At 36.7% G+C, this 26,095-nt stretch overlaps 1 protein-coding gene across 1 annotated transcript in view; it reads right to left on the reverse strand.

Annotated features, from left to right (window-relative positions):
- Positions 1-626: 626 nt before the first annotated feature.
- Positions 627-26,095, reverse strand: part of COL3A1 (collagen type III alpha 1 chain) — a 40,131-nt gene continuing 14,662 nt past the window's right edge. Inside the window, exons 6-51 of the mRNA XM_068968192.1 lie at positions 25,924-25,977; positions 25,274-25,327; positions 24,454-24,507; positions 23,780-23,833; positions 23,567-23,620; positions 22,850-22,903; positions 22,378-22,422; positions 22,185-22,238; positions 21,749-21,793; positions 21,118-21,171; positions 20,478-20,576; positions 19,741-19,785; positions 19,495-19,593; positions 19,248-19,301; positions 19,021-19,128; positions 18,778-18,831; positions 18,088-18,186; positions 17,710-17,763; positions 17,455-17,553; positions 17,066-17,119; positions 16,705-16,758; positions 16,321-16,374; positions 15,802-15,855; positions 15,415-15,459; positions 14,775-14,873; positions 14,577-14,684; positions 14,345-14,398; positions 12,437-12,490; positions 12,298-12,351; positions 11,569-11,622; positions 10,488-10,595; positions 9,997-10,050; positions 9,664-9,717; positions 9,304-9,465; positions 9,081-9,188; positions 8,014-8,121; positions 6,830-6,883; positions 6,604-6,711; positions 6,063-6,116; positions 5,586-5,693; positions 5,238-5,291; positions 5,034-5,141; positions 3,846-4,143; positions 3,041-3,228; positions 2,432-2,674; positions 627-1,696 (exon numbers count right to left, since the gene is read on the reverse strand). Of these exons, the coding sequence (XP_068824293.1) occupies positions 1,550-1,696; positions 2,432-2,674; positions 3,041-3,228; positions 3,846-4,143; positions 5,034-5,141; positions 5,238-5,291; positions 5,586-5,693; positions 6,063-6,116; positions 6,604-6,711; positions 6,830-6,883; positions 8,014-8,121; positions 9,081-9,188; positions 9,304-9,465; positions 9,664-9,717; positions 9,997-10,050; positions 10,488-10,595; positions 11,569-11,622; positions 12,298-12,351; positions 12,437-12,490; positions 14,345-14,398; positions 14,577-14,684; positions 14,775-14,873; positions 15,415-15,459; positions 15,802-15,855; positions 16,321-16,374; positions 16,705-16,758; positions 17,066-17,119; positions 17,455-17,553; positions 17,710-17,763; positions 18,088-18,186; positions 18,778-18,831; positions 19,021-19,128; positions 19,248-19,301; positions 19,495-19,593; positions 19,741-19,785; positions 20,478-20,576; positions 21,118-21,171; positions 21,749-21,793; positions 22,185-22,238; positions 22,378-22,422; positions 22,850-22,903; positions 23,567-23,620; positions 23,780-23,833; positions 24,454-24,507; positions 25,274-25,327; positions 25,924-25,977 (3,873 nt within the window). The 3' untranslated portion in view covers positions 627-1,549. The remainder of the gene's footprint in view (positions 1,697-2,431; positions 2,675-3,040; positions 3,229-3,845; positions 4,144-5,033; positions 5,142-5,237; positions 5,292-5,585; positions 5,694-6,062; positions 6,117-6,603; positions 6,712-6,829; positions 6,884-8,013; positions 8,122-9,080; positions 9,189-9,303; positions 9,466-9,663; positions 9,718-9,996; positions 10,051-10,487; positions 10,596-11,568; positions 11,623-12,297; positions 12,352-12,436; positions 12,491-14,344; positions 14,399-14,576; positions 14,685-14,774; positions 14,874-15,414; positions 15,460-15,801; positions 15,856-16,320; positions 16,375-16,704; positions 16,759-17,065; positions 17,120-17,454; positions 17,554-17,709; positions 17,764-18,087; positions 18,187-18,777; positions 18,832-19,020; positions 19,129-19,247; positions 19,302-19,494; positions 19,594-19,740; positions 19,786-20,477; positions 20,577-21,117; positions 21,172-21,748; positions 21,794-22,184; positions 22,239-22,377; positions 22,423-22,849; positions 22,904-23,566; positions 23,621-23,779; positions 23,834-24,453; positions 24,508-25,273; positions 25,328-25,923; positions 25,978-26,095) is intronic.

Genomic DNA, 26,095 nt, shown 5'->3' on the forward strand with positions numbered 1-26,095 from the left:
CAAAGAGTCTTGACATATGATTGAAGGAATTTTTATTTTTGAAGGTATTATTATTAATCATAGAGTGAATAAATTTCAAACTATAAAGTCAGGTATGTAAGATGATACTATTATTATTTACAGTAGCTAAAAAATTAATAATGTGTTGGTGGAGAAAATTAATAACTTGCATTGCCCTGACCCAAGAGGGCAATGAGGTGGTGTTTAGAAGCAGTAGAATAACCCTGCAATTATTCTCAATATTAAAGTCTGTTTTGCTAGACCCAGCTTGCTTTCTTCTAAATTACCAGAAATTTCCTCCTTTATTACTCTTACTTTAGGGACTCACTAATTTACCATGTTACTATTTCCAGGGATTGTGTCAAATAGAAGCCTTCGGTTTTCAACATGTCCCAAGGAGTTCTACTAAATATGATCTAAAAATCTGCAAGATTCCCCATTGAGCATTATCTCTCTTTCCATCATGAGTTATATTATCTCATATTCCTGAAGGAGCATTATTGTATTATTAAGTGAGACAGCTAAGACTCAATATGCTTTTTCCAGGAAAAATCACTGGAGTTCATACATCTATGAAAAGCTGACAAAAACCAGGAATGTTTTATTATGATCTTTTATTATGAGTGTCTGTCAGAAAAAAAGATCAACAACCACATACAAGCTTACAAAGTTTAATTTCAACACATTCTCTGTGTTACTGTGACAAAAGCAGCCCCTTTATTAGTTTTTTGTTGTTGTTGACTTTCACAGGATGCAGGGAAAGTGTCTCCTGCAGTGATACACCAGGAAACATTTTTGACAGGAGACAAGTACAGATGGTGCAACTATGTTTTGAATGCAAGGCAACAATTCTGACCTAGAGTTTTAAAAGTGAAAATACATTAGCACCAGACCATGTGTCTTTAAAGACTTGCCAAATATTGGTAAACTTGACCAGCAATGACCAGAAAAAAGAAAAGCACCTTTAAAAGCAGTTGATATTCAAGATTAATTATGGCTTCAGAACTATTTCTTTAAAGTTTTTCACTATATTCTACTTTTTTTAAAACCAATATTTTAGGAACTTAGTGAAGTTTATAACTTTTGGCATTTTATACAAATTTTTTCATCTTCTGGGACTTATAGAATTCATTTGTGTTTCTGACCAGGTTGAGGTAGTTGAAACAGGAAGTTCTTTTCTAATTTCTTGCTTGACTGTTTCAGAAGAAAGGTAATCTTTTAATGGTAAGCACCGTCATTGCTCTGAAAATGGGCTAGGATTCAAAGAATGTAACACAGTGTTATTGGAAGAGTGTAGAAGTTTATTTATTATAGCACCATTGAGACATTTTGAAATTGAAATTGATAAAAAAATAGAACAATAAGCATTTGAATTGTATTTGGTGTAATAGCAAAAACAAATATCCTTTTTTGGTCAAATTACACTTTTTTCCCCAAAATTTTGGAAATAAATAACTGGAACTTGGTCACTTGTACTGGCTGACAAGATTAAAACAAAAGGAACATATGGAGTGTGAAGCTTTTTCTGGGACTTTGGATAGAGTTTGGTTTATAAAAAGCAAACAGGGCCAATGTCCGCACCAAATTCTTGATCAGGACCACCAATATCATAGGGTGCAATATCTACAATAGGTAGTCTGACGGCCTTGCGTGTTTGATACTGGAAGACTGTTTTGCCCCATTCCCCAGTGTGTTTCTGTAAAAAAAAAAAAAAGAGCAAATAAAAAATGTAAGTGATAATGACATTATAATTATTTAGTTTTTCTGATGAAGTTTTAAAAATATTTTGCTTAAAGGGAGTTACCAACTTGCAATGTATACATATGAGACTTGCTCCAGTTCAAAGTGATAATCCTCCCAGCAGATAAACCATATCATTAACCAAAGCCTTACAGTACTTCAGGGTAAACCCAACAGGGAGATTGCCACATGCCAGTGCCTTCTCAGAAACCTCAGTTCTGATCATTGCTACCAGGTAGGGAGCTAGTTTACTAAGAAGTAGATAGGTCTTTTATACTGGAACTTGTGAGATATTATTAATATTAGGAGTGAATTCTCCTTCTGTTCATAAATGATAATAACAAAGGGTTGATTTAAAGTAAAATTAAAACCAGATTTTAGATTGAGATTGTATGATGGCAGTTATGTAGAATGGATAGTAATCATCTAAATTATCTGATAAAGTTTATACCATGGGTTTAAATTTCAATTGCTTTCATAGTAATTAGCTTTCACCTGGAGGTTGAGAAGATAAACTCATTGTCTGTGACATTTAACCTTCCCTGGAGTGAATCAGTATTTAACATAACTCACACCGTATGCCATCTTTTGTTCACACTCATTATTTTTATTCCTTCTTTTAAAACTAGCATGATTAAATGAGCAAGCTGAGCTCATCATAAGGCATGCTTATAAAAATGCTGATACTTACTGTGCAACCATCCTCCAGAACTGTGTATGTGAATTTGCTATTTCCTTCAGCCTTGAATTCACCTTCATTTGACCCCATCAGCCTTAAGGCTTTCTTTACATTCCCACTGGCATGATCCATGTATGCAATGCTATTCTTGCAGTGATATGTGATGTTCTGAGAGGCCCGGCTGGAGAGAAGTCGGAGGAACGCCAGCTGGACATCGAGGACATCTTCGGGAAGTTCAGGATTGCCATAGCTAAACTGTGGTAGGGAACAAATAAAGCTGATCAAACATTTTAGCTGCAATTATACCTAATGGATTTATACAGAGAGTATGGTCACTATACTGTAAATTGTTTATGTATTTTATCTACAACTTTTTATTGCATGTATAATATATAGTGTCAGCGTAAAGATCTTAAATTTGAAAGAAAGGTGATTGTGTATTAATCATTTAATCTAATTTAGTTTCAAGAAACAAGTTATAATAGCTATCTGGGTATATACAACTTTTTGCACTTTTCTATTTATTAACTATCTTTGCTTTGCGATGAATAAATGGGAGGAACAAAAAATTAGGGAAGCAAAGATAAATCAGTTAAAGAAAAATGGCATATCTTTTCTTACCTGAAAACCACCCTCCATGGATTCTCCAAACCAAACATGTTTCTTCTCAGCACCAGAATCTGTCCACCAGTTCTTCCGTGGGATAGTCAAAGGACTGGCGCTTATGCACGTTTCCCCAGTTTCCATGTTACAGTAGACTTTAATAGCATCCAATTTGCAACCTTGGTTAGGATCCACCCAATATTCTCCTGAATAGTCACAAAAAGGACAATGGAATTGGTTATAAAGTTCAGTAATGGGATTTAGGCCAAAATGATTTTGTAAGGCATTCATACACACAACTGGAGTGACTGAGTGAGGCATTCACAATGTTGACTGCCAATGTCTTTGTATTTTACATATTTCCACTTTTAGTGTAGCATAATAGAGGAACTTCTGGATAGTTTCTTAATTTGAAAAATTTAGTAAAAAGGTTACAATGATTAAATTGCAAATTATGCCTGCATCAAATAACAAATATTTGACCCTGAGAACATAGTGATATATGTTGTTTATAACTCAAAGAACTTTGTGATGATATGAAGAAATGTGCCCAAACATGATTTGTTCTAAAATTTCTACAAAATTGTCTTTAAATTTTCCTATATTGGAATATTTTGAATTTATGTTACAGTAAGTACATCTACAAAATTCATGTTTTCTTACAACATCAAGGAGTGTTCCATTCAACTAACACTATTGAAGGATTATTCCTGCTATACAATATCTTCTACTCACAGTAAAATTTTCCTTTTCCCTAAATTTGAATACAGGCAGTTTTCTCTGTTATCCCGTTGCTATGAGAGTGAAAGTTTCCCCAACATACCACTCTGGAGTTCAGGATGGCAGAATTTCAGGTCTCTGCAGTTCCGAGCAGGGTTTTTACGGGAACCGTCAGGACTAATGAGGCTTTCTATTTGTCCATTGACTGATTTGAGTGAGGTCATAATCTCATCGGTGTTGATTTTGAAATCTATCGGTTCATCTCCATAATATGGGGCAAAACCACCAGCTTTTTCTCCTCCAATGCCAGCGATGGCAGCAACCCCGCCAGCACCACAACATGGACCAGGGGCACCAGGAGGTCCAGGAGGGCCTGGTTGTCCTGGGTGGCCTGGGGAGCCCTAGAAGGAGTAAGAACATACATCACTGATGTGTCAGAACATACGTCAGTGATGTGAACTTGTTTGGTACCCACTGAAAAAATACATTGCTAGCCCAAGAAAATGTCTTACAAAGAATTAATACATTGTGTCAGCATAATTATTTTGATACAAGTTTACTTGGGTTGTTTTTGAAGGAATATTAACCAATTTATAACTGTAATCCATTATTATGAAGTTTATTGTGTTCTACCATATCGGAAGAAGTGGTGTTAGATCACAAAGTTTACTCTAGCGTGTGTTCTTCTAAGATGTTAGCAATTCTAATGCTGACATGGCAGAGGAGTTATGATCAGGAAACCTAGATTCTGACCCCAGATTTATCATTAACCTTGTGGTTTGGGGTTAACCACTTAACTTTGTGTTTAATTGTGTAACTTGTGGGGATAATAGTTTTTCTTCCATTTACCCCAAAGGCGTGGGATAGGAATGTGTTAGAAATGACGGCGTAAGCAGCAAAACAGGAATAATCACTGAAGCTGTTTGAGCAGTGGAATGCATCCGTACTTTAAGCCTGTCATTATGAGGATCATAGTTGTGAGCTGTCTAACATGAGATCAGCACTGGCAGAGTTCTTTTTATTAACTGTGCTATGTTTTCATTCTGATATAACTGTTATCTGATCAAACTATAAGGAAGGTTTTCTTGTTTTCTCCCTGTTGTGGGCAGTGTGATGGAGAAAGTTTTCATATGGTGGAGAATGTCCTAAAGTGATTGTTCAGTCCCTAACTTAAGTTCGGTAATTGTATTGTGTTTAGCTTGCTATCTCAATTTTAAAATATTGCAAAGTATTTCTGAAAATGTGCAGATTATAACAAATTAGATACACATGTTTATAAGTAATGTCTTACCTCAGATCCTCTTTCACCTCTGTTACCTCGAGGCCCCGGTGGTCCAATGGGACCAGGGTGTCCACTTGTTCCATCCTTGCCAGGGGGCCCACTGGGTCCAACAGGTCCCTAAGAAATGATCATGACATCACAATGGTAGAATACTTCCCTGCAGTGCAAAAATTTTTAAACATGGAACTTCCAATATCTTTCTCTTGTACATACTCTGGGACCTGCAGGGCCTGGACTGCCGACTGCACCTTGGTGACCAGCGGGACCCTGAAAGGAAAGAAAGGTGCATTTGAGTGACGCCTTCAAAAAACTCAGGAAACTGTATTTTCAAGGTCAGATCGAGAAACTTGAGGGTCAAGATGAAACATGAGTTATTTTTCCTTATTCTCCCCATTGTCTCATGCCAACTACTATTTCAAATAAGCTCTTAAATTGATTTCTAATCTCTTGTAACATAAGCTTTCAGAGATGAACATTTTTCTATTATTGATCTCTAAGGTGTGCCTATCTCATCAGTGAAACTGCATTGAGAGGACTTTCTAACAAAGCGGATGCACTTACTGGAGATCCGGGGGCCCCTGGGTTGCCAGGGAATCCACGATGTCCTTTGATGCCGTTAGCACCACGCTCACCAGTTTCACCTTTGTCACCACGTGGGCCTTGGGGACCCTTTATAAACACATTTCAGATTAGGATCATACACACACACATCGGAAAAACAAGTTGGAACTCATAACAGTTAAGTCAATTTTATAATATTCTGCAAGCTAGAAGTCCCATCGACAGGCATGGCTTACGTGAACTGTTGCGGTGGTTTGGACTCTGGACTGAGAGTTGTATAGAACCCCAATAATTGCCATGTATACCCAAGGCCGACATTTTAGATCCTAAATTGCTTTCTGTTTCATCAGAGGAAAGTTTAAATTTGGTTCCATAGTTATGCATTTATTCATCCCTTTTTCCTGTACATGCTAGAAAATAGACTGTTTCCTACACCATAGAGTAGTTAAAATAGACAACAAACAAACAAAAACTTACAGGAGCACCTCTTGATCCAGCAGGACCTGGGGCCCCAGAAGGACCAGCAGGGCCCTAAAATAAAAATACACAAATGAACAAACACGGGGGAAGTGTTCACTTTTTGATATAGATTTGTTTTATTTACATGCTAATCTTTTCATTGTGAGAGAATAATGGTATGCTTGCTGATACTACTGAAAGTTAGGATTACATTTTCCTTACAAATCCTTGACCTGTTTATAGCTTTACCTGGGGGGGTCTAAACAGGAAAACTGAGAACATCCTGTTAGTTCAACTATATGTTGACCAAGCGGATATACACTTGGTGTGATTAATAGCATTTTGAATTTAAAAAATGAATTCTTCCTTGACTGCTGCCAGAAATTTCTCATATATCTTTGTCACCACCGTTGTCTGAGGAATGACTAGTATACAAAACTGTGAAACAAACGAGAGTAGATCTTTCGGTTGGCGGATATGACATTCTATCTTTTGTCTCCCGAGTTCTTTATTGCGGAAAATGGGTAAGTAAGGAAAGATGGTGTTCCTTAGAACTCACAGTTTCTCCTCTGTCACCGTTCTTTCCAGCTGGACCGACAGGACCAGGAGGGCCTGGGTGACCAGGAGCTCCAGGGGCACCAGGAGAGCCGTTCTCACCACGGTCACCCTATGGACAAGTTCACAGTTCCAAAATTGATCTGATCAGCACTTATTGCTTTAATTACATCTATTAAAAGGTATAATGAAAACCTACAAAAAAATTACTGTACTTGTGTTTGTTATACCTTGGTACCTGGAGCTCCATCTCGGCCTGGCAGACCATCTGATCCAGGGTTTCCCTGATTAAAGAAAAAAGAAAAAGAAAAGAAATCAAAATTTTTGGAACTATTTAAATACCACTGAAGCCATGCATTCTCAATGGGTAAAATATCATTCCTAAAGAGAATGAAAGTTGGTTCTTGGGAGTGAAAAATCTTAGATGTGACAATGGGTATGACCCTGCAAGGGTTGACAATGCCTACGTGGAGAGGCAGTACACCCGTGATACTACAGTTTCACAGGGTGAGAGAGAGAGAAGTGACTAGGAAAGTAAACAGGGCTCTTAGGAGAGAGGTAATAAATAAAAGCTTGACACATAGTAATAAGCAGATAATGAAAATCTACAATTTAAGAAAGGACTAATCACAGATAATATGCAGAATATTTTTACCCAGAAGGAATGCTGTAAACTGGGGCTTTCCAAATCCTCAACTCTTTTATTTATTTAGCTAAATATTATATCCTTCTCCATTAATGATCCTTCACTGGGTAAATATTAATGAACATGAATGGTTAAGGCTGTATTGTAATAAATTGTAATAGAAAGAATATTTATTATTAGAGAAAAAAGGTGAACTTTGACATGTGGCAATATTTACACTTTTAGACCCAAGCAAGGCCAATTTGTCGGAGAAGGCAATGGCACCCCACTCCAGTACTCTGCCTGGAAAATCCCATGGACGAAGGAGCCTGGTGGGCTGCAGTCCATGGGGTCGCTAAGAGTCGGACATGACTGAGCGACCTCACTTTCACTTGTCACTTTCATGCATTGGAGAAGGAAATGGCAACCCACTACAGTATTCTTGCCTGGAGAATCCCAGAGACAGGGGAGCCTGGTGGGCTGACGTCTCTGGGGTCGCACAGAGTCGGACACGACTGAAGCGACTTAGCAGCAGCAGCAGCAAGGCCAATTTGACCCTTGCTTAAATAAGTTATTGAAGGCAGGAGGAGAAGGCAATGACAGAGGATGAGGTGATTGGATGGCATTACTGATTCAATGGACATGAATTTGAGAAAACTTCAGGAGATGGTGAAGGACAGGGAAGCCTGGTGTGCTACAGTCCAAAGGGTTTCGAAGAGTCAGACATGACTTAGCGACTGAACAACAACAGCGTGCTTCATTGGATATTTTCTGAGAACTAGTACTTACATCTCTTCCAGGTTCACCAGCTGTACCAGCCAGACCAGGAAGACCCTGGGGGCCAGGAGGACCACGTTCTCCGTTTTGACCACTAGGTCCTGGTTTACCATTTTCACCCTGTGTACAAAGAAATAAAAGAAATACATATTTCTTTCCAGGAAATCAATTAATATGATACTTTTAGATGTCTTTATTTCCCAGGGATGAACTTTGTATTATTCAATTCTTATTGAATTTGTTCCTAAAACTATCCCTGTCAGAGGAAAAATGCTTTGCGAACAAACTTCTTGTATGTTCTAACTTGTCCAATGAACCTGGATGCCTGAGCAATTATATTTATTATCATATTAGAATACATCCGAATATGAGGTACATAAGTAGACGTGGCTATTATAAGAAAAAAATAATGATTAATCATCATGAAACCACAGGTTTATGGTGCCCATTAGAATTAAGTTATATTGAATGTTTGCCTCTATTTAAAGAATATACATTTATTGGATATGTTCATATAAATTGAATAGACTTAAATGTTATATTGTAATTTCACTACAATATTTTATGACTTTCAGTTTAAAAGGGTGCTCAAAGTGTCAAAATGTGAGCGCTAATAAAATGCAATTTTATTACTCTATTTGCTAAATGGATATTTAAGACGCTAAGCACCAGGATGTTATAGAAGTATCAGTGAAAGAAAGTCAGGAGAATAAAATGAATTGAATTGATGGATAATTGGTATCCATTAAAGGAATCATAGGTCTACAGCTGAGATTCTTTTCCCCTTCAAGACTGACAGCAAACTGAAGAATGCTGACAAGGTTCCTAATAGAGGTATTTGAGATGACAAGATATTTTCTGTGATATCAATCTATTTGTGTTGGTCCTGGATGTGCATTGTTTTCCGATTCCAGAGCCTTTGAATAATATGCATGCTTCCTGAAACTGAAAATATCAAGAATTTACATCTAATTACAGGGAAACTTGTTCATTACATACTTGCTATGGTCATGTGATGTCTAAAGACTATCAGACTTCATAACGGAAACAAAGGTCCAGTGAAAGACAGCTACACTCACCTTGATGCCCTGTGGGCCGGGGCTGCCCCTAGCACCTGGCATGCCTGGTGGGCCTGCAAGACCTCGTGCTCCAGTAACTCCTGCAATTCCGAGTGGGCCTGGAGCTCCCTGTTGTGATGGATAATGAAATCCCGGTTACTCTTTATGTGACTATGTTTTCCTCTACTGATTTGTGATTGAAAATAAAACTGTTATTAATCCATAGAGCAAAGAAAGCACTCACCGGAGGGCCCTGGGGGCCAGGTGCTCCCCTCTCACCTGGTTGACCAGCATCACCCTTTGGTCCAGAGATCCCAGGGCTGCCAGGAGCACCATTACTACCAGGTGGACCTGGGGGACCATCTTTGCCTGGAGCCCCGCTGGAGCCTGGGGGGCCTGGGTTCCCCTACAAAGAAATGTTTGATATTTGAATATTTTATAATGAAAAAGTACATTTTTTTCTTCCCTCTTTCACCTGGATTCAAATAATTTTATATGGTATTTTATAAGAAGAGAAGTTGCAGTGGATAAGTTTCTCAACCTATGCACATATGAGTACTCTTTATGGATTATATGGCTTAAAATTATTTTAAAAAGTACTTACATTATTGCCAGGAGGACCAGGAAGACCACGACCACCGGGGAAGCCAGCAGCACCCTGCAAAATGATAAATGTACTTTTGAATATCAAAAATCAAGGAGAACAAATAATTAACTACTAAAACACATATGAAATGTAAGAAATGTGGTAGGAACTGCATTCTATTCTGCGTTTTATGGTTTGTTTTTTCTTCTTGGAATTTACATATAACTCACACATGAATACGTGATCATAATTTTATACTCTCTGTAGGAAACTAGGGCTTTCAAAGCAGTTTTTATACAGATTGATATTGATTAATGCTTTTCAATAATAGTTCAGATGATCATTACTTACAGGACCACCAGGACTGCCACGTTCACCTTTGACACCTTGGGGGCCCGGGGGACCCTATATGGAATGGAGATGGAAATGGTTGATAAGAATAGTATCAAAATCAAAATTTGGGATTAGCCTTAAACCTTTGAAAAATCAGCAACTCTGCTTATCATGACAATCATCTCACAACACATACAGTCATTATGTTGTACTTTAAACTTATACAATGCAATGTATATGTTAGTTTTATCTCAATAAAACTGGGGGAAAACACTACAACAGAAATGAGAACCTACATCAAAACACAAAAATAGTAACTCTCTGAGGACATGAAAATAACTTGATGGAGGTAACTAGATTGTTGGAGCCAAGCTTCAAACTCAAAACTGTATTCCTATGAAAACTGTATTCTTGTCACCATGACAAGCTCTCTCTCGGTGTGAAATATTAAGTTATTGACAAACCTAAGTACTTTCTTTTAGAAGGCTTAGAGAAAGAGAGATACTTACAGCAGGCCCAGAACCTCCAGGGGGTCCTGCGGCTCCAGGAGGGCCTCCTTCACCTTTCTCGCCAGGAGCCCCTCTTTCTCCTTTAGCACCAGGCTCACCATTCTGGCCCTGCATTCAGAAACAAAAACAGCCTGTGAGCTGACACCCTTCACGATGCACTGGGCTTATCCTTAGTTTTTTCTTCAGAAAATAGAATTTTTCATGCAGAGAGATATTTTAAATCTGTTTTCAATTTTTAAATTAATTTTTATTGGAGTATAGTTTACAATGTTGTGTTAGTTTCTGCTCTACAGCAAAGTGGACCAGCCACATGTACACATGTATCTCTTCTCTTTGGGATTTTCTTCCCATTTAGGTCACCAAAGAGCATTGAGTAGATTTCTTTGTGCTCTATAGTAGATTCTTATTAGTTATCTATTTTATACATAGCAGTGGATATATTTAGATGTTGAAATAAAATTGGAACCATCTCTGAAGACATGGAAGAAACGAAGTCAATGAAAATGTTTCCATGATAAAGATTTCCCTAGTGGTCCTGTGGTTAAGACTCCATGCTTCCACTGCAGGTGGCATGAGTTTGATCCTTGGTTGGGGAATAAGGTCCCATACCCCACATGAAGCCACCAGAAAATAAAAAGAGTTTCCATGATAAAAGAAAATTGTCCAGAAAGTGGTACGATTTCCATAATTTTTTTATAAGGGAGAACCTCTCTCTAAGGATTGTGCATTTCAAAGCAAGCACCAATAAATGCATTTGAGAAAGATGGGGCTTAGAAGAAATTTTATTTAGTGCCATTTAAAAATGGAAGAACTTTAATAAAAACTTTCAGAGTGCTTTAAGTCTAGGAGACCGTGTTAGGCTCATTAATCTGGTGTAAAGGCAAACCAGGTGTTTTTGTATCCATCTTTTAAACAGTAAGAATAAAGTTTAAAAAAAAACGGGAGGGGGATAAAAGAACCCTCATAGGGAATGAGTGGCTGAGATAGACTAGAATTCAGACTTGACTTATTCTCCTACTATTTCTTACTGAGATAGTGATTCTGGGCTATGTGACATGCATGTTTTAATGATCATACTTACAGGAGCACCAGGGAAGCCAGCAGGTCCTGGTGGCCCCGGTTCGCCTCTCTCACCCTTAAGTGAAAAATATCCTCATTAGTGACAGTGAAATATCTTCCTACTGGGAGCACATATCATCCTCTACATCATCTTATCTTTTCCTTTAAGCTAAGGAAAGATAATGTTAGTATGCAAAGCTAACAGAGCTTAACCTCTAAAGACCTTTCCATTTTTCAATAGAATTCGAAGTAGCAAATTTTTTTCTTATTTTTGTAAGAAAAATAATTTGAGAATTTTGAAGTATTTAAAAAACCTAATTGTATAACTTCTAAAAATGCAAGGGTTTAAAAAGATAAAAATAAGGTAAAGTGTTGAGAAATCATTCAATTAGTTAAAAACATTTACTAAATATCTCTCCTGAGTCTGCAAATCCTGAAGGCAGAAAATTTTGGATCTAGAAGTAGCCTCGGGCAAAGATCCTATGGCTTTAAGAAATACTCTTTTAAAAATGCATATTATTACTTATGCAACTTTTATATTTTTTTTCCAGAATTACTTAGGAAAGATGGCAAGATTTGAAATGGTCTCACAGTCTCTTGTGAATCTTAGCTTTAAGAACTTTAACCTTGCCTTGCATGTCATATGATGCTAACATTGAGACTAGGGCCATGGACAGAATTGCTAAAGAGGGAAGCACAGGTAGCTGCTGCCTTTGTGGGGCTAAAATGATGTTAAAACATCTGTACTTACAGGGCCACCGCGAGGACCAGCTATACCCGGAACTCCAGGGGCACCACCTTCACCCTTAAGAAAGAAAAAAAAAAAAATTGTCCTTTATCTAAACAGCAACAAAAGACACTTTCTGTTTCTAAACAGTGTTAAGTGTTACCTTATCTCCAGGCTGACCAGCTGGACCAGGAGGACCAATGGGACCAGTGGGACCCTAAAGAAATAGAAATATACTTTAATATTGAAGATGAACAGCACCATTTTCTTTATTAATCAAAAGGCATATATATGGATATATTGTTCATCTAATAAGCTAGATAATGTGGTCTCCTTGATGGCTTGAATTAAATACTCTTTACTCAATGTACAAATCCTGCACAGTTTACTAAATCCATAGAGTTTTTCAGATGGCACCAGTTACACATGCACTTATTTTTGTGTGTATATGTGTATGTAAATTTTAATGCAATTTTATTTTGTATAACCTTGCATGAACACATCACAATCAAGATATTCAAATATCCAATTACCATAAAAGACCCCCTCATGTCATCTCTTTATAGTTATATCTATTGCAGAAGATAAATAAGACATGATGTAAGATCTTACAGTCATATCTTTTAAAATTAAAGTGTACTGCTTTATTTAACTGTATAATAATTCAAAATATTTAATTTAACCACTCAAAGTATTGCTGCACATATCAAAGTTTTCACATCAAAATTTTCAAACATTAAGGTTTACTTGTACTACATAAATAAAATATTAGATTTTAGAATTTTGGATGATGGCTTTCCTATCTAGTCTGTTAAAAGTGAAGTATTTATGAATTTGTTTAAGGCAACTTCAGTAAAGATAACATCTATCTAATGGCTTAATTATCATGTTTATTTGCTACAGTCATATCTAGGTGTTCTCTAATGTGAACAGAATTGATTGTAATGTGTTTTTTAACTTTTATTTTGAAATAGTTTTATGGATTCATGGAAGATTGCAAAGAAATATTCAGGAAAATTCTGTACATCTTTCTCCCAGCCTCTCTCAGGATTGCATCTTACAGAACTATGGTATAGTATCAAAACCAAGAAACTTACATTTGTACAATCCATGGAGTTTTTCAGATTATACCAGTTACACATGCACTTACTTTTTTGTGTATATGTGTATGTAATTTTTAATGCAATTTTATTTTGTATAACCTTGCATGACCACATCACAATCAAGATATTCAAATATCCAATTATCATAAAAGACCCCCTTATGTCATCTCTTTACAGTTATATCATTCTCCCTGTCCCTTATTCCTAACTTCTGGCAACCATAAAACTGTTCCATATCTCAAATGTTTCATGAATGGAATCATGCAGTATGGATCCTTTCAAGACTGACTTTTATGACTCAGCATGAAGGAATGATGCTAAAGCTGAAACTCCAGTACTTTGGCCACCCCATGCGAAGAGTTGACTCATTGGAAAAGACTTTGATGCTGGGAGGGATTGGGGGCAGGAGGAAAAGGGGATGACAGAGGATGAGATGACTGGATGGCATCACTGACTCGATGGACGTGAATCTGAGTGAACTCCAGGAGTGGACAGGGAGACCTGGTGTGCTGCAATTCATGGGGTCGCAAAGAGTCGGACACGACTGAGCGACTGAACTTAACTGAATGATGTCCCTGGGGTCTGTATGCATTGTTGTATGTATCAATGGTTCACTCCTTTTTATTGCTAAGAATGGTATGAATATATCATGGAATTTCAATGCTTTTTTAAATGAAAAAGTTCCTTCATGAGCAGTATTGATTATCTTGGATTTTAGTGAATTACTATGACTTTAGCTTGTAATACTTATCATACTTTTGAGATTTTTCCATTCTCAGGTCATTGTTGAACTGTTAGTGATAGAAATCAGAAATTTTAATAATCATGTCATTTAGTTCTTTTTTAATGCCCTGAAGGTGGCAAAGTATGATCTAACTTATCATGAAGAGTTTTTGGAAAAAATAAGTTGAGGTGAAGGGCTGTTCCATACTACATAAATTTTGCTTCTCCTCTGTTTGAGTACTCACCCTTGGACCATCTTTCCCTGGAGCACCATCGACACCTGAAGTGCCAGGCTCACCCTGTCAAATAAAAAACAATGGCATCAGATTAGAGGTAGCTCCAGTGAAAATATGACAAAAAGAGGAGCAGCCCTCAAGATTCACTGCAATGTATTGTAGGTGTTCCGATTAAACAGTTTCTCTAGAAATGGATTACTTGTCTGTCATATTACATAATTAATAGAAAATAGGTTGATACCTTGTCACCCTTTGGACCAGGGCCTCCAGGACCCCCTCTTTCTCCAGGCATTCCTTGCAGACCAGGTGTACCAGCAGAACCAGGTGGCCCAGGGGGACCAGCAGCACCCTGAAATTAAAGGAGAAGTCATAACTCACAAGAAAGATACAGAATGCATTTTGTAAAATCTAAGTGAATTGAATTGGATGGGGGAATTACCTTTCCTCCTTCGGGACCAGGGGGGCCAGCTCCACCTCTAGGTCCAGGGGGCCCTCCTGCTCCAGGAGGTCCGCGTTCACCGGGAGCACCAGAATCACCCTGTTGGAGGAAAACAGAAAATCCCTGTTAGGAAACTCAGGCTTAAAACCAAACAAAAACACCCTACATTGTATTATTTTGATACAGACCACAATGCTCTTGATTTTTTGAATAATCTGGAAATTTTAATAATTCTAAACTGCATTTGATCAATTGAGTGAAAAATGGAAACTTAAAATGAATTACTCTAAGCAAAGGAATTTTTATACCTGGTCTGATGAGCTAGCTTTGACACTTATTATTATTTTATCATGAGGGGAAAATTTCAAAGTTGTTCTATCAAAACCATTTTCCTGTAGAGAAGCAATGCACTAGAAAGGTTTTCTTTTGAAATTTCAGGCCCATAGGTGACTCTACTTTGTTTATTGATGTCAGAAAATTTAATTTTCTAGATGACGCAAATTTAATGTATTGGAAATGTCTTGGATTACCCTAAATGTTTTCATCAAACATTTTCAATGTTGTGTTTCTAAAAAAGGAATATTTTGGTTTGATATACTAAAAATGCTGAAGAAATGAGAAAGTAAGTTGAAATATTTACCTTGCCTCCTGGAATTCCAGGTGCACCAGCCTCACCCTTTGGACCCTAGGACAGTGTTGACATTGCATGATTAGGCTTCTATCAGAATATTTGCTATATAAATAAATAAGCAAAATACACACTTGACTCGTTCAGTTTATCCAGTCATGAGCTATATTCTCTTTTTTAAGGTCCTTTTATGATAAAATTCAAACTTTTCATGGAATAGTTAGGATTCAATAATTGTTCTTTGTTTTGTTAAAGAACTAACAAATAACATTTGTTATTTCAAAACTAAATGTTAAAACTCAGATACTGTGGCATGAAAATGTGAAAGCTAATCATTTATAAATGATTACTGTTTATTCTTTTGGCTTCTGAGTTTTGAAAACGTGACATGCAACTTACAGGTTCACCAGGTTTTCCATTTTCTCCTGGAGGACCACTTGTTCCAGGCAAGCCCTATAAAGAATCATATTTGTATTGTATAATCACTTCAAACGTTGATTATAGGAAAGCTTCTCTTAAGAAAGTATGTTTCTGCAGAGTATTCAAAAAACAGTTCTAGCAGTCTTTTTAGGTGTAGAAAATTTGTAGCCCTCAAAATCCTGTGACAGAGAGGTGATATTCATATCTTAGAAACTTTTGTTCATCTCCCTCTATTCTTTCTCTTGTTGTATATAAAAATGAATTATGATTAGGTGAATTTAGCTATATACATTTAAATTACAATAAAAATAAATATAAGCATATTGAATCATGTGAACTTCAAAGTAGAAGTCAGATGCACACATTTTAAGCTTAAGATGAATTATCCTTCAGTGTCACAAAAATATTGAAGTGTTGATTAACTTAACAAATATAGCTATCAAACGAAACTACTGATAAAAATAGGGGCCCAATGACATTTAATTAACAAATTCTTACTTGTAGTCCTTGTGGACCAGGGGGTCCTGTGTCTCCTTTGTCACCAGAAGGCCCCTATGTAAAAACATACAACGAGATGCTTCACTATAAAATATCCTTTCATATTTATCCACATATTTTTCATCTCATCAGGCCAATTGCTTAATTTAAAAATTAATGGTATGACGGAAGGCAGAGTCTGGCTTGCGGAAGTGATGTAAGGAAGACATATACGGCACAAACTTTACTCAATGTGAGTATTTAGCTAGCTGATTAAATAAATAATCTTCATAATTGCTTTGGTGAACTGTAACAATACAGTGTCAGAGGCTGCATAATTCCCAAAGTCTTCCCTCAGGCCCACTCCCACCCACTTCCGTTTCCAGTTCACACGAGGAAACTTACAGTAGGTCCTGGAGGACCCTGAGGTCCGGTCTCACCATTCTTTCCAGCAGGACCCTAAAAGAAAGCAGTTATGGAAGCAGAGATAAAGAAAACAGAGGTCGTGGGGTTGGAGAGAAATGCCTCTAATACAACAGGTGTCCTCAACCTCCAGGATCTAATGCCTGATGACCTGAGGTGGAGCTTATGCAATAATAATAGAAATAAGGTGCACAATAAATTCAGTGTGTTTGAATCATCCCCAAACCATCCCCTCTCCCTCAGTCTTTGGAAAAAATTGTCTTCCATGAAACTGGTCCCTGGGGCCAAAAAGGTTGGGGAGTACTGTCAGAGGACTGGAAATGAGTGGATAAAAGCTACATACCTGAGGGCCAGGACCTCCAGGGCCACCTCGTTCTCCATTTTTTCCAGGAGCACCCTAAAGAAGTAGCCAGTATTTACTAAATCTCAAAAGGAAATTATTCATTATCGTGTTCTCTTGTGTTTTTGATCTGCCCCCTACTCACACATGTATATATCCCGAACTGAAAACTCCTTTCTAGACTAGGCTTCCATAAGTGTTCTGCTCTTTGCCCAGAACTCCAAAAAAAAAAAAAAATACATTAGCTCCCTTCTCACACGGTGGAGGGAAGCTTCTTTCTCATATACTCTTCTGTGCTTTGAAGTGGAAATAAGTTTGGGGCCATCTGTACCCCCATATGGAAAATAAAAGGACTTCCATTAACTTATTTATTGAAGAAGGGAGGAACTCACATCATTTCCTTTGGGACCAGGGAAGCCCATGACGCCAGGCTGACCTCGCGGACCAGGAGAACCTGGAGGACCAGGTCGACCAGTCTCTCCTTGGCTTCCCTAATAAGAAAAAATTATATTAACAGGAATTTCAAAAAATTTGATAAAATATGCAATGTACATACGAAAGCTATACAATATGCATGAAGGCTAGTCCAAATTGTGCATTTAACTATTCTCTGGACTTGTAAAATGAGATGTTGAAAATGTACTTACGGGAGGCCCTGGTTTCCCATCACTGCCTGGTCCTCCGGGGCTACCGGGAATACCCTAAATTGAAAAATTCAGTCAGTCAGCTGATTTAAAAATGATAATTAAAAAAAAAAAAAACTAAAATATCTATCTATAAAGTTTTGAGATTTCCACTGACATATGCAGCCTCATATTTACACACATTTTTCTGTCTTTAAATATCTAACTGAAGCATTCTATTTTATGTTCTTCAATCTATACCAGCTTAAATTTTCATAAAATAATTTTGTTTCATCTAAGGCTACAAAACATAGTGTCTGACTTAAGTTATTTTTGAATGCTCTTCATTTGCTTTTCCTCTTACTAAATGACAGTGTGGATCAAACAAGTGTTTCTCTTTACCCTCAATCCTGGACCTCCAGGGAGGCCATCTCGTCCAGGCTCTCCAGCAACTCCTCTGGGCCCTGCGGGGCCTGGGCCACCACGCTCCCCAGGAGGACCCTATGTAGTGAAATAAACCAACATGTATGTAAAAGAGCCTTTGTTGACCTGGACATTGATGGTACTGGGGTTGCAGCTAGAGAACTTCTTTTGGCCCCTTCAAGAGAGATGGGACATTGCCGACATGCTCAGTATAAAGCACGTTATCTATTAGCTTAGGTAATATTTTAAGGTAACTTTGATGAACATCACATGCTGAAGGAACTGCTATTTAGTGGGCTTAGCAATATATATTGGTGCATATAAATCAATTATCTTTGATGTTATAAAATCCAGTTTATGTTGCACTTCAGAGTTTTCAAAGAACTTTCAGGAACTTTAATTTATTCTTGTAATGATATTGAGATAAATAATTGCTAGTTGAAAGATAAGTTAAAGAGTTCTCACAGAGGTTGAGTAACCTTAGTTACAAAGCTAAGAGAATGGCTGAACAGGAGCTGGAATCATTGTTTTACATTGTGAATTATCATTATTTTTAGTTCCAATATATTTCTTTCAGATATTTAGGTTTTAATTAATGGGAAACTGTTTAGAAGAATATATCTCTAGATAGCACAAGCATTTATGAAAACTGAAACTAATGTTCTATACCTTTTCTCCTGGAAGGCCATTTGCTCCAGCAGGTCCTCGGAATCCAGGCACACCCTGGACATAGTGAAAGGCAAATATTCAAGTCCAAAATGTGAAAACTTTTTCATAATTCTCATAGTATGAGATGCTTCAAAATAATCTTTGGGATTGAGTACTACTCAGATTAATAACAAACACAGTGGCCTCACCATGAAGGTGAAGTTCTATGATTGTTTTTGTTTTCCATGCCCATGGGAGACATACCCTTTCTCCTGCAGCTCCAGGAAGTCCGTTTGCACCAGGTTCTCCAGGAGAACCATCTTTGCCATCTTCACCCTTAGGTCCTGCAATACCTGGAGAACCAGCTTCTCCCTGTGAAATGGCAGAAATAATGACTGAACTTTAAGCGCTTTTTTTTTTTTTACCTGCTTAGTTCTTAACTATGTTCTATATTTCTAAGAAATAACTGAATCTGTTGAGGCAATACTTACCCGTTCCCCACGTGGTCCTGGATCTCCTTTGGCTCCATTCTTACCGGGTTCACCCTAAATGGAACATAATTGTGGCTTAATAAACAAGGAGAAGAGACTAGCAAAATCATCATCAGTCACAGCTGATTCAATTACAAAAACAATGAAATCAATATAAATTCAATGGAACAAGAACAAAGAGCCTGTTATTTTTATTGTGAGAAAGAAGCTGCAGCTCTCAGACAATGAAGGAAAACAAACAACTTACTGCAGCACCTCGTTGCCCAGGAGCACCATTGGTGCCAGGTGGCCCTGGAGGACCACGAGCTCCTAACAGCCCAGGAGCTCCAGGAATGCCGGCAGGACCCTAGAAACAATCCAAGGACATTAACATGAGCCAGACTTGAACTTTCTTTTCTAAATAACCAACTTAAATGTCTTATCATGCTAAATACAAAGGAAGCCAGTAATGTGTGTTGGACTGAGATGAGGGTGAGTTGTGGGGACATCTTACCATTTCACCTTTGCCACCAGGACTACCATTACTCCCAGGAGGCCCCTAGAGGGGGAAAAGAGCATATTCATAATAATGCCAACAGTGCACCTACATTGAAGTTGCTTATATGAACTGTCAAATAAATTTATTGATGGGTGTTGTGCTTTATTGGGGTAGGAAATGAAGACCCACTCCAGTATTCTTGCCTGGAGAATCCCATGGACATAGGCACCTGGTGGGCTACAGTCCATGGGGTCACAAAGAGTTGGACATGACTGAAGCAACTTAGCATGCACACATGTTGTGCCTCATAGAGATTAGCTGATTCCTCCAACTACAGGACAACACATAAAAAGTAGCAAAAACTGATCATTATCTGAATAAATTAAAGATAATATGTACTTGGACTAAATTATTAAATAAGTACATAAAGAGAAGAGGGTTTTTTTGGTCTTGTTTTCTTCTCTGAGTTTTTCTGATTGGTGATTAGTTTGGGGCATAGTCTTCAAGGTATCAGATAGCTATTCATCCTCTGCTTCATTTGGTGTCATATAACCACAACATTCATAGATTCTAGAAAAGCACAGACCTCAAAAATTAATTTCAGTACAATCAAATCAATATTTATCTTATAAAGGCATTGCAGAACACTAAGCATTTTTTTTCCCAAAAAAGCAACTTTAATTGACAGCAACATTAAAATATATGCTTTTCAAGTGTTGCTACTCTTCCTCTCAATAGTTTTTGGTACTTACAGGGGGACCTGGAGCACCAGCATGTCCCTGAGGTCCAGGTTCTCCTCTTTGTCCAGGGGCACCGCTTGAACCAGGAGATCCTGCAGGTCCAACTTCACCCTAGGAGATAAAACCCCTAGCAGTCAGTCTTCCTTTCCACTTCTAATCTCTTATTATTGTTACTGAAGTCACTCAGTCGTGTCCAACTCTTTGTGACCCCATGGACTGTAGCCTACAAGGCTCCTCTGTCCATTGGATTTTCCAGGCAAGAGTACTGGAGTGGGTTGCCATTTCCTCTTATCTCTTAGCTAGTTTATTATTCAGTCCTGCTTAAATCCATCTTCCAAAGGCTGGAGTAGTATGAAAATTAAAGTGAAGTGTCATTAATCATAGAGGCAGAAAAGAATCATAAATGTGTATGTAACTGTGTTATCTTTGTTCACAGAAAGAGATTGGGAGAAAAGAAAAGACATTGGAAGAGATCAGAATACTGAAAGTCAGGGATAACATCCCCTTTGGAGTCAAGGACAGGGCTTCAAACATCCATATAAATCAAAGAAATCCACTTGACTATTAAAAAATCATTTCCAAGAAGCAATCCAATGATTTTCTGAAGTCTTCAAGATATATTTTGCATTCTTCTATGGAAATACATGCTTACCTTAGCACCAGGGGAACCAGGGAATCCTGCAGTTCCAGGGGGACCAGGGGGGCCCTAAAAAATGAAAAAAACATTTCAAGATCTCTTAAGTAAAGGAAAACTCATACCACTGGTAAATAATGAATGGGTACATACACAATACAGAGGAAAATTGTATAGATAAAAACAGTATTATCATCAGAGATGACCATTATGTGGAGAAATAATATGGCAGAATAAAATGAAAATTTGGGTCCCCCTTTCCCTACCATTTATGCCATGAATTCTGTGACTTTGCATAGGTTGCTTAGCATTGAAATATCATTTGTAAAATAGAGATAGCATCATTATCTATCTTTGCAAAACTCTTAATTGTCCCATATCCAGTATTAGCCCTTAACTAACATTGTTAAGCACCATACAGATATTAGCAACTGGCCAAGTATAATAAGGAGTATCAGAATTCTGTTTATGGACTTAGAGTTTTTAGATTAATTGTTTCTAGATTTTGTTTATGGGATTAGTGTCAGTTTGAATCAGATATTTATGAAAAATGTTGAGTTTTAGGTTTACAATCCGAATTATTCCAATATCCAATCCCATAATCTCTCGTTACACTAAGCACATCAGGGTTTGACAAAAAGTTGCTTACCGGTTGTCCATCACTTCCTCGAGCTCCATCATTACCACGAGCCCCCTAAAAAGAGAATTTGGTCGCAAATGTCTTCCTCTTTCTGAAAGACTGCTCAAAAGTGAAGTGATATTTTAACTAAAAATCTGATGCAACTGAGTCGACTTTTCTTCTAGTGTATTAAAATCTGCTTAATGATATACTTTTAAAGGCAAATTATTAAAAATTCTGATATGTACAGCAGTGATCTGATGTAGAAAAATTGGATTCTGTGTTTTAAGAACTGAATGCAAGTTAATACATTAAAAAAATCCTTACCAGATAATAACTATAAAACACTTATTTGTTTGCTTATAATTATTGTTAATTATGGAAGTGACTTTAAATGCAACTTTATAAAAAACTTTTTGCAGATTGTCACAGCCTGAAAACTGACTGAGTCAGTAGGAATACTCACTGCGGCTCCAGGAAGTCCTGGCCGTCCTCTCTCACCAGGAGCTCCTCTTGGACCCTAGAGGATAAAGTTAGAAGTGTGATCTTACTTTCAACAAGACATATGTAAGAATGGCTGGGGAAGCAGGGAAGCAAGTTCTGCATTAGATGGAAATTAATAGTAAAGTTGAAAGTTGTATGATAAGAAACATAATTACCATGGGTCCAGGAGCTCCATTTTCACCTGGAATGCCATTTTCCCCCTAGAAACATGTAAAATATGTCACCATTTTGTATAACAGAAAAAAAATTTATAATTTTTTCAACACAGTATGTTATAAAAAACACATGGAACTGAAGAAAAAGATTGCATTAAGCAATATCAAATTTTGTAGCAATCTTATATACTGTAAATCTCAATTTTTGCATTTAAAAACTTGAAGACTAAACAGAAGAAGTCAACGTGTTACTTGGGGATACTTAGTCATTTCTAATCTATACAGTTTAAGTTATCAGCTTTTATGGAAGCTTTAACAGAACATCTCAGTTATATTTCCCTATTATTTAGCTCCTAAAATGCAAAACTCAGGTAGGTTTTAGAAAAATCCAAACCCTAAAATATAAACATTAAATATAGCTATAACATTTAAATAAATTTATTTATCAGAATGTGAGTTTGTTGTGATTTACCTTTAATCCAGGAGCACCAGTTTCTCCTTTCTCTCCATTTCGTCCATCAAAGCCCTATGAAATATACAAAAGTAGTAAAAATATTAAGAGCTGTTAACAATTCAGAATAGTTAAAAACTTTACATTAAATTTTTATAGCTAGCTTTAGCACATAGCATTCTTTTCAACACTGACATAAATGTTTTAAAACTCTGTTAAGTGCACTAAATAACTGAGACATTGATTTTACAGTAAAAAAAAAAAAGTGATCTAATTAAATAGTACAATTTAGTTCAGTTAGGAAGTTGCCTTCACTGTAGAGTAGCAAATATCTGTGTCATAAATTTTATATCTATGAAGTTGATAGAATTTCCATCTAGTTGTTTGACTCTACCTAATATTTTCCATAGAATAAAGTCATTTGATTTGATCTGTAAATCATATTGACTAAGTCAAGAATAGTTATCAATAGTTCATTTTCATCTTTTCTGACAGTGGCGATGAGACACTTATTTTTTTACAAATATTTTCCATGTACTTAAGTTCAGCTTTATTGCTTTATGTAAAATAAGTAGTTGACTTGGTCAACAAAGTTGATAGATTTAGAAAATGAAAAAACAAAGAACTAGTGGGAATCAGTCATTTTTGGCACACACTCAATTGCCCAATAAAGTTGGCTAGGTAAATAAACATAGCCAAATGGAACAACTTAAGAGTTAATTTAGAAACTGTACTTACTCTATGTCCTTTCATACCAGGAAATCCAGGCATACCAGCTGGGCCTTTCATACCCTAAAAAAAAAGGAAGAAAAAAGATATTAATGAATTTTCAAATAGACTCACAAACCAGTAGTAAAATGCCTTCTATTTTAAAGTAAAATTTAATCATACAATTTCAACTGAAGACCATTGTGATTACTGCAACTAACTCATTCTATACTGAAGACTTACAGGAGGACCAGGTAATCCTCGCTCTCCAGGTCGTCCGGGTCTTCCTGATTCCCCCTAAATGGAGGAGAAAAGGATATATGGGAGCTTGTGTAAGAGAAAACTCACTGCAGCCAGTTAGTGAACTGATTACTTTGTATTTCTCTCACTGAGGATTCATGAACATGGTTAGGTTAAACATATGGTTGTGAGAAAAGCTTCCTCAGCAAAAGGAATGAGGCGTGTTTCTCCCACCTTGACATAAACTTATTAAAAACTGAGGCATCACTCCAAGCAAATATTATGACCAACTCTCAATCCAGTGGGAAGAATTTGCCATTGGAAATTAAAAGGAAAAAGAGAATAGAATAATATTAATGTTGTTTTTTAAGTTTTCGAGTTCATAAAGCACTGATACCAGTTTCTTTATTACAAGAGACGAAGAGAAGAAACATCTTTAGTTAAGTGATATATTCATTGGATGAGGGGTTTTGTTAGTTTTGAATTTTAAAAATGATATATATACCTATACAAATAGAGCATAGATATTCAGAGATTAACATGAGCTTAAATGTTGTTAAGATAGTAACAAATTTTGGAGTAAGGTTTTTCTTTGAGATTCTAGAACATTGGATATATTATTTAGAACATTCCAGCTTGAATTGTACTGTATCCCCATGCATTTCTTAAAAACTTACATCTTTTCCAGCAGGGCCAGATGGACCTATAGCACCAGGAGGTCCTGGAGGACCCTGAGAAAAGGAAATAAAAAACAAATATATCTGTAGATTTTTCTGTTACAATCAATTTATTATTATAATTAGGCATATTCCTAGAAAAAAATTCTTTTAGAAAATACTCTCAATGTGTCTCATTATGAAAATGACACCTTGAGTTAATAGGTTACCTATATTAAATCCAAATATTACTGTTTATTAAACTTATTTTTAATGAAAATTAAAAGTACCATGTATCTGTGTTTTATATATATTTATATCTATAATTATAAATATATTAATGCATCATATATAAATAACCCAAATACACTTGTACATTTTTTGAGATATTGAACTTTTAAATATATAGGTATTTTGAAATATTAATTTAAACTAACTTCATCTTATTTACACAGCATGTTTTCTTGGTGGACTTTTACAGTATGCTCATTTCAACAAAATTAAGTTTACAAATTATATTTCAAAAGAGTAGACATGCAGGTGAACTGAGTTCCTATAGGAAAATTAATCTATATTTAACAGAAAGAGGATTTGTATTCATACTAGGAAGTGGACTGTTGTGGTGGCTAATTAGCCAAGAAACTCCTAGATTAAAATAGTGTCTCTAAGATATCAAAATGACTGAGTCCAAAAGATCTTTGGAACCAGTTCAACATCATAAAATTACAGTTTATTATTTTAAATAAATTTGATAAATATTTTATAGGTTATGTTTTAAATATAAAGGTGGTTTCTATCTAAAACTGTCAATTTATTAAGTATAGCTATAAATGTTACTTACTGAAGGACCAGCTTGGCCAGGTTCACCGGGGGGACCTTGGTATCCTGGAGCACCCTAGTGGATAGAATAATATGTAAATATTTTTACATTAACTTGATTTGCTGGATGGCATCACTGACTTGATGGACGCGAGTCTGAGTGAACTCCGGGAGTTGGTGATGGACAGGGAGGCCTGGCGTGCTGTGATTCATGGGGTCGCAAAGAGTCAGACATGACTGAGTGACTGAACTGAACTGAACTGTACTGATTGACATCTTGAAGATAGTATGAAATTAGAATTTGTGAATGTAGTCAGTGAATTTTATTTCAGTTTGTAAAGATGGAAACCAAAAATTTTCAGGTCAGAATAGTCCATTCATTCCATTTTACACACTTATTTCTATTGAAACTGCATTGTTTCAGACTTGAAGCCATACAACATACAAATTAAGAATATGATTTAATTTTGCCAAGCTTTTAAGTGCTAACAGTTGGTGGAAAGGAACTAAGCATGAAATTCCAACTTTAAAGGAGTGATAGTTTCTTGGTTGCTACTTCTGTACTTAACTGGGATTATGTCTGCTGGAATAGCAAATTTACAGCAAGATCTGTATTAACTTGATTCATATAATATTCATGAGAAAGAAATCGCCACGAATGGCTATACTTACAGGGGCACCAGGATGACCAGATGTGCCAGGGGGTCCAGGTGGGCCAGGAGGACCCTGTAACACAAATTCGAAGGATAAATACAAAGCAAATGCTCCTGAAATACACTTTATCCAGGCATCAGAGATGCCCCTGTTTGGAATGATGCTGACATCTTTAAAAATGAGAACAACA

This window comes from Capricornis sumatraensis, chromosome 3, assembly GCF_032405125.1.
Source record: "Capricornis sumatraensis isolate serow.1 chromosome 3, serow.2, whole genome shotgun sequence".
Lineage (NCBI taxonomy): Eukaryota > Metazoa > Chordata > Mammalia > Artiodactyla > Bovidae > Capricornis > Capricornis sumatraensis.